The sequence below is a fragment of the Tigriopus californicus genome, chromosome 11 (genome assembly GCF_007210705.1).
Source record: "Tigriopus californicus strain San Diego chromosome 11, Tcal_SD_v2.1, whole genome shotgun sequence".
NCBI lineage: Eukaryota > Metazoa > Arthropoda > Copepoda > Harpacticoida > Harpacticidae > Tigriopus > Tigriopus californicus.
In genome coordinates, this window is record NC_081450.1 from 15456697 (window position 1) to 15473613 (window position 16917).

At 41.4% G+C, this 16917-nt stretch overlaps 1 protein-coding gene across 1 annotated transcript; it reads right to left on the reverse strand.

Moving 5' to 3' along the window:
• Positions 1-9037: 9037 nt before the first annotated feature.
• Positions 9038-15596, reverse strand: LOC131890558 (BUD13 homolog; the record flags this gene model as incomplete). The annotated part of the gene is given in 5 exon segments (XM_059239927.1): positions 9038-9264; positions 11981-12162; positions 12240-12382; positions 13911-14685; positions 15435-15596. Coding segments are annotated over 5 exon segments (1428 nt in total). The 3' UTR covers positions 9038-9088.
• Between the last annotated feature and the right edge of the window lie 1321 nt (positions 15597-16917).

The window sequence follows — 16917 nt, forward strand, 5'->3', positions numbered from 1 at the left end:
TTTACGTTTTTCCAAGCCCTCACATGCACGAACGAACTGACAGCCTCACTACTCAGGCACTCGCTCACTCACTCACATTGCTCGGGTTCTTTTTTTTCCACAGAGCTCGCAATTTTAGAGCGAGTCAGCGCATGTCCAAACTATTTGGCGTTTCAAGTTTTGGGGGACAAATATGAAGGTACGAACATGAGGAAATCTTGATCAATGGTAACCATCAGAGAACGTCTGTGCCAAATCTATGGCTGTTAGAAAAATGTCCCAACGCTTTACCTTTTTTTTCTTCTTTTTTTTTATTCCAATGGTTTTACTTGCCAAATGCAATGTCAAATACAAGCAATCTAAACTATGCGAGGCTTTTTTTCCTCCTTTTTAGAACGAAACGCAAAGATACATTTGCACAATTATTTCCGTATGTTTGGCAAGGTCCTGTTGAGAAGAAATCTCACGTTCAAAATTTCAATTCCACGTATTTAAGGTATATAAGGAATTAAGAAAATACTTAATTTATTTGACCGAAATAAAGTTACTCAATCCACATATTCTTTTTCTTCGATAATGATGCTCAGCCACAGGATCACATTTTTTCCGACGAAGAGTCCACTCTTCCATCTCTTTGAATCACGAGGTAAGGGTAGGTCCGTACTTGGGATTTAGGCCCCTCTGTGCCTCTGTGGCCTAGCACGGTACTTGAACATTGAAGTGGAAGCAGGGCACTAGTGTGGTACGCTAGGAGTGCACGTGATGGAAATGGCGAGGGTTCTTTTTTCTGTTACCGGGGCTGATCTTCGAGCGAATGGAGAGGGCCCAAAGGAACAACGATCATTCGTCGGTATTTCAATGTGGATCCACAGATTTGGAGGATTAACGCCAACTTGGCATGACACATTAGTATACGGTAGGTTGTGTCAATTCCGATGTCATTTAGAAGAAGAATGAAATGAATAGCGACCAAGAAAACAACAAGCCCCAGGTATCCAAGTCTGGAAAATTTGCATTATGAACGATTGATGATTAATTAATGAACGAGTCGAGGGGATGATGACAAGGGCTTTTAAATAAGAGGTTTTAGCAATTCAATACCAACAATTATTGCCATTATTGCCGCACGACTTCACAAGAGGCTACACTGCAAACAGCCCAATGTCCTATTTCCAAATCACAAAGAGGGGGAATGGCACCGAATAATGTGGTACTTCTCAAAGAACAAATATGACAATAGAAATGCTGACAGAAATTGAAAAACGGTGTCATGTCATTTCTAGATTGTCAAACGTCAAATCCGAAAGGAATAGCTCGCCCCTTTTTGAAGTCGAAGTCTTCATTGCGATGCTATTCCTCATTGGACAAAATGGTGATTGGACAAATCTGATGGCATAATACCAAGCAGATGACAACAAGACGAAGATTTCCAACACAAAGCCACGATGATACCACAACATGTTTTCACATCTATGGGCCAATTCAACGACGATGTGAAAAAAAACCGATGAGCGAAAGAAGCCATTCCGCTTAAACTAGCCTCAGGTGATGCCTTCACATATGTGAATACCCAAGAGAGACTTCGAATAAGAGCTCGCACATGCACTCCTCCATCTACTGTATTCATGCCTGACCTCTCTTGGACAGGTTTGTTGTGTGTTAAAGCTCACTTTGATTCGTTGTCCCTGCATAGTTTCTAACCAGTCTAGCATACTTACATTACTGAGGAATGAAGCGATGAAGAGGGTGAGCGAGCGAGAGTGAAAAATTCGCCCAATTTTTAGCCCGTCAACTTGGGCTTTATGGCTCCATTCGCGAGCTTCGAGTGGATCAATTGAAAGAGGAACGAGTTACGACCGACCTCAAGTACGTACTTCTGTGGTACAGCGTACAGTAAAACGAAAAGCTGTATAGAAAGGGGAAAAAAGTGAAACCGCTTCCCGTTGGGTGTCCGTGCGCTTGATATCCACTGGATGGAGCATGAAGTGTTCATCAATTGAGTTTGACTGTTTGTTGTTCTTCAATTCAAAGATTCATGAGCTCTTGTCTTGAGTTCGAGAACTTCATCGGGGAACTACTGCATTTGCCCCATTCTAGCTCGATTTCCAAGACTTTGGAAGCACACGTAAAACGAGTTCTTCCATGACGACTCTTCACTCCGTTTTTTTAATGTTTACGTACATCTTTGCCAAGATGGATGTGAGTCAGTGGGCATTTGTGGGGAGAAGCCCGGGGATGAGGACCGTCTCACTTTTCATGGGGAGAGTTTTCGATCAATTTCCGGCGGTGTCCTTTCCGCGTGGCAGGTGGCCTTGTTCTATTGTAATTTGAGCCTTCGTTCTTCAAGGCCAACTGTCGTGGTTCTCACAAGTATTCATCGATGAGTTGCGTGCAGGTGATGAATAAAGTGCACGTACGTAGACATACAACGATTGATTAATATGTCGCTAAAGTTCGATGGAACAAGGGGAGATCTTAGTTTATCCCTTTCGAAATCGTCTTAGTCGTTTCTTACGCCCAAGTAACTGATCAGAAGTTTTAAGTTTGACAACAAAAGCGCAATAAAGCTTAGAGATATAAGCTCAAATTGGAAGAGAGAGAGAGAGACATTCAAAAAGGGTAAAAAAATGCACTGTATTTTTTAACTATCTTCCCACTCGAACGGACTTGATACATTAACAAGAATACTCTGATTGGATAATTAGGCCTTGAAAAAAGAGTTTGTTTCATCTTATCGCTGCTATCCATCCCCATTGTTCATCTTATCAAAAAGTATTTCATAGACCAACTAGTTCAAAGGGAGAGCGAAATAGCGTACGCACAGAAGCTACTACTACTACTCTCTAATTGGATTACACTATGAAACAATAACCCACTCTTCGTGACCTTGCCCAATGCTCATGGACCTCTCAAACCGTGGACGAATATCGTTCTCCAAATCTCCCATTCCCATCACCATCAATTGAGTAGGGCGTTGAAATATGATTATGTCTACTCTTTGAATAACAGGCATACTTTGTGGGTATGGGTGTGGGTAAAACTATATACTAACATAATTTTTGATCGACATCTGCTAATCGAGAAGGCTCTCATTGGCCATATTTGTTTAACTTCTAGCATCCAATGGTTGAAGCTCGCCTCCCAACGGTAAAGATAACACTATTGAGAACTCAATCATCGCAGGGTTGGCAAAAAAATGACTCCAAAACACATCTTTTCCCCCCTCCTTGTCCAGACATATGCCCAGTCCCAGACTCCTCGGGTTGTTCAAGGAGTTTCAAGGAGTTGTTGGCTCATTTTTTGTGTGTCTCCGCTGAAAACCCCACGAAAACAGTCTGAGGTTCGGATGAGTTGAAGAACTCATCAGGGTTATTACCACTCCAAAATGACAGTCAATTAGTCAATAGTGTCTCCACAATCCTCATGCCGTGTACGCACAGACTAACGAAACAGTGTAGGTCTTTACATATATTTCAACAGGGAAAGAACCTCGTTTGAGATAGATAGTCTTCAACGCGGAGATTGTTGGCGCTCACTGGGTTTGAACAATTGAGATGTTCAAGAGGTCCACAAAGAGGTTTTGAGTTTACATGCTTAGTGATGAAACGAATGATTAGTGCCAAGAAAAAATGGAAAAAAAACATTTTGAAACTGTTCAAAGATATGCTTCTTATCTGAAATTTGATTTGATTTGGTGTTGTGAAGGGCCAAGGAGCTTTAAACATTATCCAAGGAGTTTTCCTATAAAAAAGGACCTTCTTGGGAGCGTCAGTACGTAATGCTTCAAGAAATTGACACTTTTATCCTGATTGAAAAACTACTAACCTTGATGCGGAAACAAAATATCCTTCTAAAATTGTGTGCTTTTTGTTCCGTATGACCAAAAAAATCAGCAAAATGGCCAATATACACAAAGTTTAGCAAAAATCAATAACAATTGGGGAATAACACCATTCTGAAGAATTATTTACCTAGCCTTAGTCAAGATGATGATGATAATGATCAGTTAAAAGATCAAGCACAAAAAGAATGCCCGCGGAAACCAAGATGATTCAATTTCAATTGAAATATGTCAATGTGTCTTTATTGTCATATCACCGTCCTTTTGATTGTCTAGCCCCATCTCCGTATGAGTACATGAGGATGGTCAATGCACCGTGTCCCGGTGGTTTTACTTTAGGCGCTAGTACTCCATTGAGGATGTCATGAAAGAAGCTCTAAAGATTGTCTGTATGGCTTGTAAAGATTAAAAGAGAGATCCTTACTCCAGCCATTACGGCTATCAGACTCGCTCATCGTGGCACTTCTAAGGTTGGACAGAGCTGACGAATCCATGCTGAGGGCACTTTATTGTTACGTTTATCCGTTTATTTATCATGCATATTTAAAGTTTGGAGAGATGAACCTCTCGTAATCTTTTGCATCAAAATGTGTAATAACAATTCGATTTTCGTTTTTGCTTCATATGACTAGAATTCTGGAAGACTTCCGTGAACGAGTCTGGATTAATCGCTTCGATAGAAATGGACCTGAAACCTCTTATAAATCGGGGGGGGGCAATAATTTTTGCACACTGTACTATGTCCAGTCTTGAAATGACTTCCATCTGTTCTTGACCTACGAGGCCTCATATGAAGTTTAAAAAGCTTCAATCTCCGAGCAGGGATGCAAGTAAGCCACCTTTTTCTCGTCCAACAACGATATGAAAAACGAAAGTTTTGAAAGTCGTGACCAACCAATACAAAATTTCAATACAGAAGCGAAATCAAAGGGCATTTCTTTGAGCATTTTGGACCGTGAGGAACGAGCAAATCAATCATTTCTGGGAATATTCAGCCGTTCGTTTCGATTGAGTGATGTAATCTACACACGAGGGTTAATTTGCCAGAACACCCTTCTCCCTGCAACATGGCTGGTGGCTTCCTCCTATTTGCGCTCAATTTTGAATTTTGAAAACCATTGCTTTTCCTTCTTCCTCTTGACACTTCGGGGGCAAGAATGCATAAACAATTGTTGACTCATGTACCAAGAAGATTTGAATCCGGCATGCCACTCAAGACACCAAGTTTCAATGAAACCACCTCCTTACCTATCTACCTTCCTTCCTTCCTTCCTTGCTTCTCGAGTACAATACGTTCACACATACTAGTCTATACTCCTCCAGAACCATTTCTGAGAGCTGATTTGCATTTCAGATAGAGATATAAGCCTCTCCGTTGTCGTCATTCTCATCCTCTTCACTCCTGATACCGTCCATTAACCACTCTCACTTCAACTTCCAAATGAGGAGCCCATTTTGTCGTTGAAAAGGAATCTTCAAAAACCCTCATGTGTCTCTTTCGTTTTCGCTCGCCCTCTATTTGATATTTGAATGTACAGCACATCGATAAGGTTCATTAATAAGACAACAACCAGGCGGTGTGGTTGGGGTGTTGAAACTGTGAAAAGAACCATTTGACATGTCATTTTGGCTCTTGGCACCAAATCTCTCTGTGCTTTAGAAACTCTTAATGAGAGAACCAGATGATCAAATTCGAGGCATTCAGGTTAACAAGCAACCTTGGCAAATCTAATGGAGGACTTTTGTTGAATCGAGTTTCATTCTGTGAAGGTGGTCAATTGATTTTTTTTGTCGGTAATTTTGGAAAGAGTATTAGAGTTTTACAAAATTCTGACCGTAGTTTTTGTTAAGAAATCCAAAATACGGTCCTTGCTCTATAAAAGCACGAGAAATTTTCGTGTAACCACTATTTTTTAAACGAATCATCCTTACAACTTTGATTTAGCCACAGTCAACTGGAGAAATGGACAACGAATTGTAAAATTTGTAGCTGTGGTTGGTCTTTAATTGGCGCTATTTCAATTTCTTATTTTATTCAAATCCGTAAACTAATAGCGAACTCAGAATTGCTTCGACTCAGAAAGGATGTCAATTTGGCGGAAAGCTCCTTAGAAGTCCCAGTAAATTCTAGTAATCCAGGTCTTAGCACAAGAGATGAGTGGAAACTCGGCATCATCTTCTATGAATTCATGGAAGCAATTAGCACGGTATTGTCTAATCGGTTTGAAACGCACATTTCATGGACCCGAGAATGCCAACACACGCTAGACCTGCCTTAATATCCTTCTCTCCTCAAGGATCTCTATTTGTTTGGTATTAGGCCTCCAGGTCTTCTATTGCCCTATGTATGTGGATGGTTTCGATCAAAAGTATTGTTATGAAACCAGATTTTAAACGCCTGCTTCAGATTGGAACGGCGATAAACCCCTCACTTGACGAGTACGGGTAGTACCGCAATACTCGAACGTACCTCCTACGTACATAGAATCAGTTCCGAGGCGTCAGTTCTCGCCTGTGATTGGCAATGATGAGTCTGAATATAGGATGAATCAAGCGACGTACAGTCAGTCAATGCATAGAATAGCACAGAAGGGCTCCAGGGGAAATTCGAATCATGCCATGTCAAGTCAAGTATAGTACAATCGCTGGGCGAATAAAGATTAACAAGAACCAACAAAAAATACTCAGTGGACAACAAATGAATCCTGTTGCATCACTCAGCACCAAGCCATAAAGGCTGGAAACGAAGGGGAAAAATGTTTTTTCCAAAGGGATGAATATCAAAGTATTTCATGGGTTAGGTCACGGACTTCTAGAGATGATGTGGACTGCGAACGGGAGCAAGACATTCTTTGCTCCTAAATTGTTCACCTTATTCCAAATGAGCACTTTATTGGACCATAAGATCTTATTAAATACCGTAGATGAACTTGAGCCCAAAACTATGCTTTGGGAACTCAGGAGATACTCGTTTGTCCAAAGTTATGTAATAAACACTACAACAAATACAAATTTTCGGCCTGCTCTTGGTCCGCGAAATAAGCTTTTGACAGCACAACTTTGAAACGAACCACTTAACAACTAAATAATATAAAAATAATCTACCTTTATTGGAAGAAATCTAGGTTTCTTATTTTGTCATTTTAGTTGGAAAAGTGGCTCAAAGTTGCTATGACCAAGGGCAGGCCGATTTGGCACGAAGCTTGTTCATAGTCCATATTGCTAAGCAAACGCTTAGTTTGTAGTTCAAATCTATCTCTCAGAAACAAACGTCATTTTCATTTCTTGGTGCAACCATATCGCCCCATTTCGATTTAAGAAATTAAATCTGAATTATTATCTTCGTTTGCACGTGTTTCTACACAGTTATGCTAATTCTGACCCGATACATCAAAGGAGCTTCTTGGATCCTTTTGGGCTTACAATTAACCACGGTTCATGACCATTGAAGTATCTTAATGTGTGTTGGCACAATCATGACAAGTTGGTCGATTACAATGGGCCAAATTCATTTTGAGACATTTTTACGATGCAATGCTTGTGGTCATTTGTATTCTTGTCCGAATAATTTGGGAAACAGACACTCTTCAGATAGGTTGACCATTCTTTCTTTCTCTTTCGTTTCAGAGGGAGTGCAAGAGTCTCAGTTGTAAGGTGTTGTCAGTGTAAATGAAAAATATGCCTTAAGGAGTTAGAGAATTCAAACTACTCTTCATATTTCTCAGATTGACTTTTTTCCAAGAGTTTGAAAAGCATTTTTTTAGCCTTTTCAAAGGCATTCTACTTTAAATAGATGAGCTTTTTGAGTGTAATGATTCACTTCTGAACCCAATAATGAATGCCTCATACTGTTGTAAAGATTATTATACGCCAAGTAAGCTAAACAGACGTGCGTGTAGGTTTGTGGGCATTTTTGACTGATTAGCTGAAAGAAGGAGGGTTTTTTTAGCGGAAAAAAGAGATGGATTTGTGGCTAAATCGAAACTACACTTTTCTCAATGAGTAGAATGGTTTTAGTTCCCCGATCCATGTTACAAATATATTAAAATAAACTATTATAATAATATATAAAATTATCAAATTATTATTAAAATAAAATATTAATTTTTTATTGATACAACCCATAGTGAGCACACATCATCCCCTGGATTGTGCGTCCATTTCTCTTTTAGTCGTGATTATCCACTACTCGATTATATCTAGTCACCTTTTACTATAAAATGAAGGATTTTGAGTCACTTTAATCTGCTTTTCATTTTGAAGCAACTTACTGGGTTCTTAGATTTGCCTTTTTCTGCTTTTTTAAATCCTTTCATAGTCATGCCTTTCCATATTTTGCATTTGTAAGATTTTCTCTAAGTCTTCATTCTTTGAATTTTCTTCCTATTAACGTAATGGTGTTGCAGCTTGGAACTTCTAACATAATTTACTACCATTAGACACAATCTCCTGCCTATGTATTGCTAAGAACAAGCTATTGCTTACCAAGAACCGGAAAAGTCACATACTTATAAAAAGTCAGTATCCCAAAACCCAAACATTAGTTGTCAACCTAATCTGGTTATGATCAAAAACTTCCTAAAAGATTAATCTATCTCCCTAGATTGAGCGAGTTGGAGAACCACAAGCAAGCCAAAATCCATTGTTAGTGACTTGTCAAACTAGCTTGCATGAGAATTTTGTAATTGTTTGCAAATGTAAGACAAAACCTCAGTGACTCAATTTTCAAACTAATCGCTTTTTTACTTGATTAATCCAGACAGTTGCAAACATATTAAGTACCAAGTCAGGTATTTAGCATGGCTGAAATATTTGGCAAAGGGCAGAAATCCATATCTTTGAGAGACCCTAAATTTTGTAAACCTCCATAGAACCTAAAATATCTTTGCACGGTAACATTCAACAACTTACTTTTTTAAGTAATTTTTCCGCCACAAAATGTCCCATCTTTTCGACAGCGTCTTCAATGTCTGGAAGAGTTCGAAAGAACTGGAGAGTGCTGGCCATAAATGGTGCCCAGAGCTCAAAATCGACCATTACGCTCGAAGTCTATTGACTCTTAATGCCTTTTCTGTGCGAAATTCGTGACAGTTCAATGCTAGTTGACTCTACGAATATGGAAAACCATTGGGCATCCTCCTAGTCACCATTACGATTGTGTAGTTACCCAGAAACGTGTCTCCTACACAACTTCGTCCTTGATAGAGTGGTCTCATGAACATCTTGCCATATATATTTATCATTTGAGCATCAAGAAAACAATCACGATTACATGTCTTCAGTGCTCCATTTGTACGCCTCTTCTTGGAGCGCTACCCGACTGTTCTTCTTTTCAAAGAGTTTCTTCTCAAAACCACTGGATCGGTCTACGCCATCCCATCGATAACCAGGGAGAATACCATAACGGTTTGGCGGGGGTGGGGGCCCATTATAGCTGGGATATTCTAGAAAAGATGAACAACGCAATGAAACATTCAGCTAGGTTTCTTCAGATTCAAGACGAACATTTCGTCGTAATTGGTACTAGATGTTGATGAATGCTTGACACAAGTGAAGAGAAACTATGGGCAAGAGCACGAAAGAATACCATGTAAAACAGATCCTCCGCCGGATAACCTAATGAAAGGCGATCATCGGGTCTGTCATGTAGCAATGAAAATTTTATTCCAGAGAGATCAAAATAAGGTTTATTAACTCCATACTTTGGCTTTGCATGGTCCCCTCGTTCAATATGCAACTGAATTGAAACGCTTCCAGCCTTGTTTGGGACAAACTTATGAGGCAACCTTGTTTTGGCCGAGTTCTTTTGTCACCATTGTATTTGGCGGGCAAGTTCACATTTTGCCATGAACCCCATGGGAGATGGACTAGAATACTGTGTTCAAGAAAAAAAAATCGTACACAAGTCAAATGAGACTGTTCCAAGGTCGCTACAATTACGCATTTCAATTTTTAGCTCGATTGAACGACTGGGTCAAAAGTGATGCCCTTTCAAAGCGCAGTAAATATCAGAGCACAGAATGGACTGATTACCAAAAGAGGGCTTGCTCATATATTTTCTATAGAGTTATTTTGTGACCTGTGAGAGGGGTATAAGTTTGGACCCAAAGGTTCGATCAAGCTGAAAATTGAAAGACGCAATGTGTCCGGTTGCATTTAAAATTCACTCTAAACCCTGACATCCCTGTCCATATTCCAATGGATCATGAACTTGCCTAACTAACTCGATCCAAAACTACGAATTTCCATCATTTCTTGGTGGATCTTAAGTATGCCTCACATTCGTCAGCGAATTTCATTTAAGCAACCGACGTTTCCTGCTGCTAGCTGTATTTCTCCAATAGTTTGTTTTTAATCAACCTGTCTCATTTGTTGACTTGTCAGGACTACCAATGACAAAAGTGCTATCAAAAAAAAAAGTGTGCGCAGATTCCCACTAGCAGGTATATCATGTCCAAAACGAAAAAAAGAAAAAAAGAAACACCATTCAATTAAATACTTGAATATGAATTGCAAGGAGAGTAGAATAACTCTCGGCGGCACAGGAACAAATAATGTTGAATCGTGGGTGAGAACGAGTAAATGCGCGAGTGATTCATTACATAAGGATGTAAAAAAAGTAATGATTCATCCTTTTGTAAAAGATATTTATCTATTTTTCTACTTTGTCTAGATTTGGGCTCGACTTTACTTGGCTCATTTGCCATTCTGACTTTTGCTATCTTGATATTGGCTTGTCGTGACTTCATTCCGATTTTGGCGACGACAATGGAGAAAAAGTCGATTTTCAAATATAGGATGAGAGAAAGCTCAATTTGACATCCTGGTCAACCATGACATAACCCTTCCAAATGTTTTATCCATTTCGCTCGTCTAAATCGTTCTTCACTTTGCCAAGATTATCATGTACTCGTATACAAACTTATTCAAATGCACCTGGACCTGTTTCGGATGTCGGCAACAATTAGTTTCAACTCTTTCTCTTAGAAAAGGAACCAGGTTTCTTTTGAGAGGCATTTACATCCCTCATTTAAAATGGCCCTCTCGATTTCGATCAAATTTAGCTTGCAATTTATAAGATATGTCATGTTTCTACGCTCTTTCAAGATACGTGAAGCTCGGATTCAGTATTGGCATTGCTTAGCTAGTCTTTAGATTTGAGCCAACGAAAATGTCATGTTTATCGGTGATGCAGCACATTAGTTTCATTCTACCTGCTTCTTTTAAGCCCATTTTTTGAAAGGAATGGTTTTCTCTTCACCGCTATTGTTCTTATCAATTTTGTCATATAGCCGGGCAATGGATGAAAACCTAGTTTCCATGGTTTTGGGAGAAGAAAAATCCCTGATTCCTGGACCTGAATTACGGTTCAATGTCCTGTATGGGCAGTTTTGAAAGTCGAAGCCAATGAAACGCATCAGGTCGCTTCAGTTTAAGCCCTTTACAAAATCATGAAGAGCTATTATTAACTTCTGTTTCGGATCTCACTGGTTGCGACGTTTAAATGAGTTTGAATAAATTAATGCACTGAAGGACAATTTTATAAGTTAAGAGTCTAACGAAGTCACTCTATTCATTTCTCAACTACATTAGTGCTAACAACTTTACGATTAAAGAGGACATACAGCGTGGCCATAAATAAAGACGATTTAACAATCAACATTGGAAACCTAATCGATAAGTAAGTCAAACCAAAAAAAAATCCCACCGACATGTTTGGATCTTATTCATCGGTTAAGGTTTTCAGCCAACAAATTCGACTCCATTCCCATTGCCAAAGAGACAGGAGGACATTTCGTGAAGCCGCCATAACTTGCTTCTACATCGTCAAAGTGTGGCAAAGATGGCGATTGAGTGTAACGTGGCCTTCTCTCCTTACACGTCAACAATGCTTGCTTGAAATTGTTGAAAGTCCGAAAGTCAAATGAATTCTTTGCCGTTATTTTCGGCCACCCTGTTAATCTGTTAAAAATAAGGGCCCTTAACAATATTAGTTCAAATATTTTTTTTTTAAAGTTAACTTTGGTTACTTCTTCCTTGCTCTTCGGGTAATTGTTGGTCCTTCAAATGTATTTTCCTTCAAACTTGTTCAGAACTACCCGAATCGTGTGACTGATCATCTACGCTTGTAAAGTCTCATGGTTGGTTACTACTACTTACTCAGGCCTTTGGCTCTTTTCGCTTTTTTCTTTTTGATGAATTGCAGCATGGGATCTTCCTCGCGCTCAATGGCTCTAAGGTGGGCATCCAGATCGGTATCATCCGCATCTCGAGTCAACGGCTTACTCATCTCGTACAAGTCTGTATTGATGCGTTCTTGGATTTTTTCTGCCTGAACAACACTTTAAGAAGAAGCAAAGAATGTTATCATGGAGATGCGGGCGAGACGCCAACCAAAGTCATCCCCATATGGGCTTACCCTTTGCTCCAACGTGAATACTTGGCTTTGACTTCTTCCGTGATCTCGTGTTCCTTTTGCTTCTGTTCTTCTTCCTCAGCTTTGGCTTTGAGGCGTCCTCGTACTTGGGTTTGAGCATTGCGCCCGGACACATCGGAACTGAGCTATAAAGCAAGAGTATAATGTTGAGTGAACAAGTCTCAAACTCTCTCTTCTTCTTCGTCAAACTCATGTTTAAAATGCCCTCCTGATCTACATTATCTACTCCGGGCTAATACGCCATTTCAGGTATTCTAAGCGGGAAAACAAGAAACAAATCATGTCAAACTTAGAGCCAGTATAATACGTGATTACATGGATGAGATTCTCATTCCCAAGACGGGACTTTCCATGGTAGTGTGGCGGATGGAGTGATCCGCCGATGGTAGGTTAACTGATTTATTAGACAGCAAAAGAAAGTACAATATACAGTATATAGAGGGAAAGAGCTAGTACTACAGGGACGGCAAATGGGAAAAAGCGGGAAAAGAGGCGAACCAAAGGGCAATAGTGTAGTTCTCAAACACGGCTCTTTTCTGTCTTGCAATTTTGTTAGGTTAAAAAACCTAAAAAGTGATCATTATTTGATCCTGAAGATTGAGAATTGCTCATTAAGGGGGACCATTTTTCAGGTATTATTTGTTATTCATAATTCAAGTTTCGCACGATTAAAAGTAGAGCATCAATTGAGAGGGGTGCGTAAACGTTCAATGACATTTTTTTTAATTTTTTATATATAAAAATGATATCCAAAACTTTGGGTTAACTAGGTTGCAAAAAAACATTTCATCTAATTGCTCGATGAAAAAATTAATTGGCTGAATGTAACTAAAATTACCTGTACATAGAGTATCCTCCAACTGTCAAGAAACCTTACCTTTATTTCATTATCATCATCATACTAACTAATTTATATCTTGCTCGGCTACCCCTTGCCACAGAGGTTTCCGGTGAGCACAATATCTTGACAAATACATGAACTTGGCCAAATTTGAGCCCAAAATCATGCTTAGAGTACTCAGGAGATGTGGTCAAAGTCATGTGGTAATCACGACATCAAATTTGAATTTATGGCCTGCTCTTGGTCAGCGACATAGGCTTTTGACAACATTTCTTTGAAACACACCACTTTACCAGAAAAAAAAAATTGCCTTTAAATGAGGATATGTAAGTCTCTATTTTTTTAACTCTATGTAGAAAAGTGGTCCAGAGTTGCTGTGACCAAGAGCAGGCCCATTTGGCGGGAAGCTCGTTCACAGGCCATACTTGTAGAAGTTCGTGGACTAGCAATCAGAATTGTCAAGTTGGCAATCCTGACAGAATTCATCCCCAAAAGAGGCAATGACACTGACTATCCCACTTTTTAGTTGTTTAACCTTTTTGAAATGTGCGATTATGTATCAAATGAAAAGCTTTTTACGGGACAGACACAGGAAGGCGACGAAACTTATCACCCGTAGTGGCTTTGAATTAGTAACTTTTCAGACCCAGCTCCTTTAAAGGTGGATTGGTCAGAACTAGAGGACTAGTCCTCTAGTCAGAACACATGACTGGGGAATTGGACGTGGTAGATAGAGGTCCGGCGCCCCGGGCTCATCACTCCATGAGGCTCAAATGTCAGTATTCTATACCACAATCAACCACCAGACTCACCGTTTCAAACATGGCCCGCTCCTTAGCTCTCAAGGTGGATAATTCGTGCTTCAGAGCCTTGGCGTTTTGCAATCCGGCCTTCTTGCCGTCCAAAGTTTGACTGAGTGCCCCGTCCACGGCAATTGTGGGCTCAGCCTCTTCCGTCTTGATCCGTCGTCGAGGCGGCGACAAGTCCTCGGCTTCCACCTTGACCTTACGGCGGGGTGGCGACAGATCCGGACCCCCATCCCGATAATCATCGAGCGGACGTCGACGAGGCGGCGACAAATCTTCCGCCCTTTCCCGTGAATGATCAGGAGCCCGTCGGCGAGGCGGAGACAAGTCTTCGGCCTCAGTTTTGATCTCGACCCGGGCCCGTGATCGAGGGGGCGACACGGGCTCACTCCCAGAACTGTCATGGCGTAATCGGGGCGGGGAGGCGGCATCACTGGCAGAACTGTCATGCCGTGGGCGGCGACGCACTGTGAGGGGACTTGAATGGCTAGGAGGATCATCTACGGGTTCGGATTTGATGCGGCTTTGCTCGGTTGAGTCGAGGGGTTCGGACTTGATGTTGGACACACTTTGGAAGTTGCTGGTAACAAAGCGCTCTTTCATGATTTCAATGTCGGGGCGTTCATCCACGATGCCGGCTACTTGGGGGCGTTCTTCCTGAGTTTGGAAGCGTTCGTCCGCTTCATCGTCGTCGTCGTCGTCTTGGATATCGGGCTGACTGATAGAATGGGTCTTCGAATTTCGACCCGGGAAGACATCCGTTTCGTCGATGATGCGGAATCTGAAACGGGTGTATCTTCAGTCTGGATCATAATCGAGAACTAAAGAGGGAACTTTAGACCCCCCCCCAAATAAATGAATAACTGGTGCGGTCAGAACAGCCCGGATGGGTAGGGAGGTGTGAACGAGGCCAATCCCATATTTTCAACCATGCCCACGAGAGCTCCCGGGACCGAAACCCAATCTGATTCGGGACTATGACACTGCCGGGCCAGAGAAGGAATGGACTTTTGATCCTCGGGCAGACTTTCAAAGGTACTTTTGATATTCTTTGAATCAAGCCAAAGATCAGCGACCATACACTGAAAGTTGTTAGCTAAAACATCAACCAAATACATATATTCGGCCAGGGGAAAAAACGGAACAAATGGACAAAGATCCAAGAAAAGCCCACCAATCCCAGTCTGCTTTCGTAATTTTCGATCTAGGGTAAAAAAAAAAAGAAATGGCTTGGACTGCCTGGTCTTCAATGGTCTATGCCGACCTGTTTGTGCGATTATGTTTCCATGTCATCAACGTCAACATCAGCCTTGGATTGATTCATTTTCGATGGCAATTTCACTCATTGCCTTTCTTGGACTACTCGGCGACCCAAGTCCATGGATGAAACCCATGCGCAAGGTGAAGGCGGGGGCATAACCTTGCCCATTCTTCAAGACTGTTGGCTATCCGGGCCACCCATCACGCCCACCCTGAGCCATGATACGCTGAGGTGGTGAGCTTGAAGGTTAGGATGGGTGGTGCACTTACCCGCCGCCCGATTTGACCTGGGCCTTCTGCTTGAACTTCTTCTTCTTCTTGGGTTTGGGCGTGGGGTTGAGGGGGGATAAGGCCGAATTGTGGTGCGTACTTTTCGGGTCCGAGGACAAGTACTTCTGGAGGTAATCCAATTTGGAACTCATGGCCCGCCCACTGGGTCTGACTCGCACAATGGAAATGGGCCAATACTAACCACCCCGGCAGGGAGCGACTAGCTTTGGGCTCCAACCAAGAGTGGGCAGTTCGGTAATCAGGTCTTCGGGCTCAGGGAATTCTGCCTTCAACGCCTTCAACGCCTTCAACGCCTTCAACGCCTTCAACCCCAGGCCCGTTTGTTTATTATGGTCAAAATCAATGTCAGCCATGAGAAAATCTTCGGGTGGGTATCATCGGCTTAATACACCTTGGGCCCCGAATAGCCATTCACAAGCAGGCATAAGATTCTACGGGATGAGCTTAGGTCATTGAGGACGAGTGGGTCGGGCATTTTCTTTTCAATTTTAAGTCAGGGCCAGCCGCCATGCGAAATAACCCCGCGGGCTAATTTGATTCTCCAGTACATTTGGGTGAGATCGAAAAACTGGGCCTGGTATCCAATGTGGGCTGGTTCATTGGCCAATCATGATGGCATGCGTCAGGCCCACTCAGAACCTCACATGGCTTCTTGACTGATCGGCCTAATAAGCTAATGTATTCCAATTAATCGTATCATTAGGGCTTGTCTAGACAATGCGTTCAGGAACAACTGACGTTATTCCAAAAATCAAAGACAACATGCCCAGTCAAAACCCCACTGTGCATGTATTGTATTTTGACATTTATTTCATTTTGCTTGCTGGTCTAAGCAAATAACATTGTGATATTGAGCCAATTTGATAGTGCGTTTACCGAATCATACCAAACATGTTCATTTTGTTCGGTTGTGTAACACAACTCAATCAAAATCATTAGATCATTGAAAATTCAATGGGCGGATGCTGCGAGTTGACTGCGATGTTTGTCTTAGTTTTCCCTCCCCAAAATGCCCCAAATCAGGGTGCCGGACCACATTTTCCTTAAATTTCTTTCACTTGACTTGCTCTATGCATGCACCGGATCGACTCCTCGTCCCGATTTTACCCCAAGCCGCGGAATTTGTAAACTATTGAAAACCGTCTCAGGCCATGTGTGTAAAACCATTAACCGCTTTTTATCGTTTGGCTGAGGCCATGCGTTTCCAACGCTGCCTAGCCTAATCTGGCCAGACTGAGTGCGAAGGCCGTTCAGGCCAAGTTCAGGCCGCGCCTGGAAAATGTTTAGATAAAAAAGTTCCAAAAAAGGCAACTACGGGCTTTCCACTCAAGAGTGGCGACTGACCCTATCATTCCATCTACAAATAGTCCTCATATCGAACCTTTTTGGCATTCAAGCCGCAACATGAACTCCCATTGAGCATCAACATCTTATATCATGAGCTGGAATGACAAATTTAACC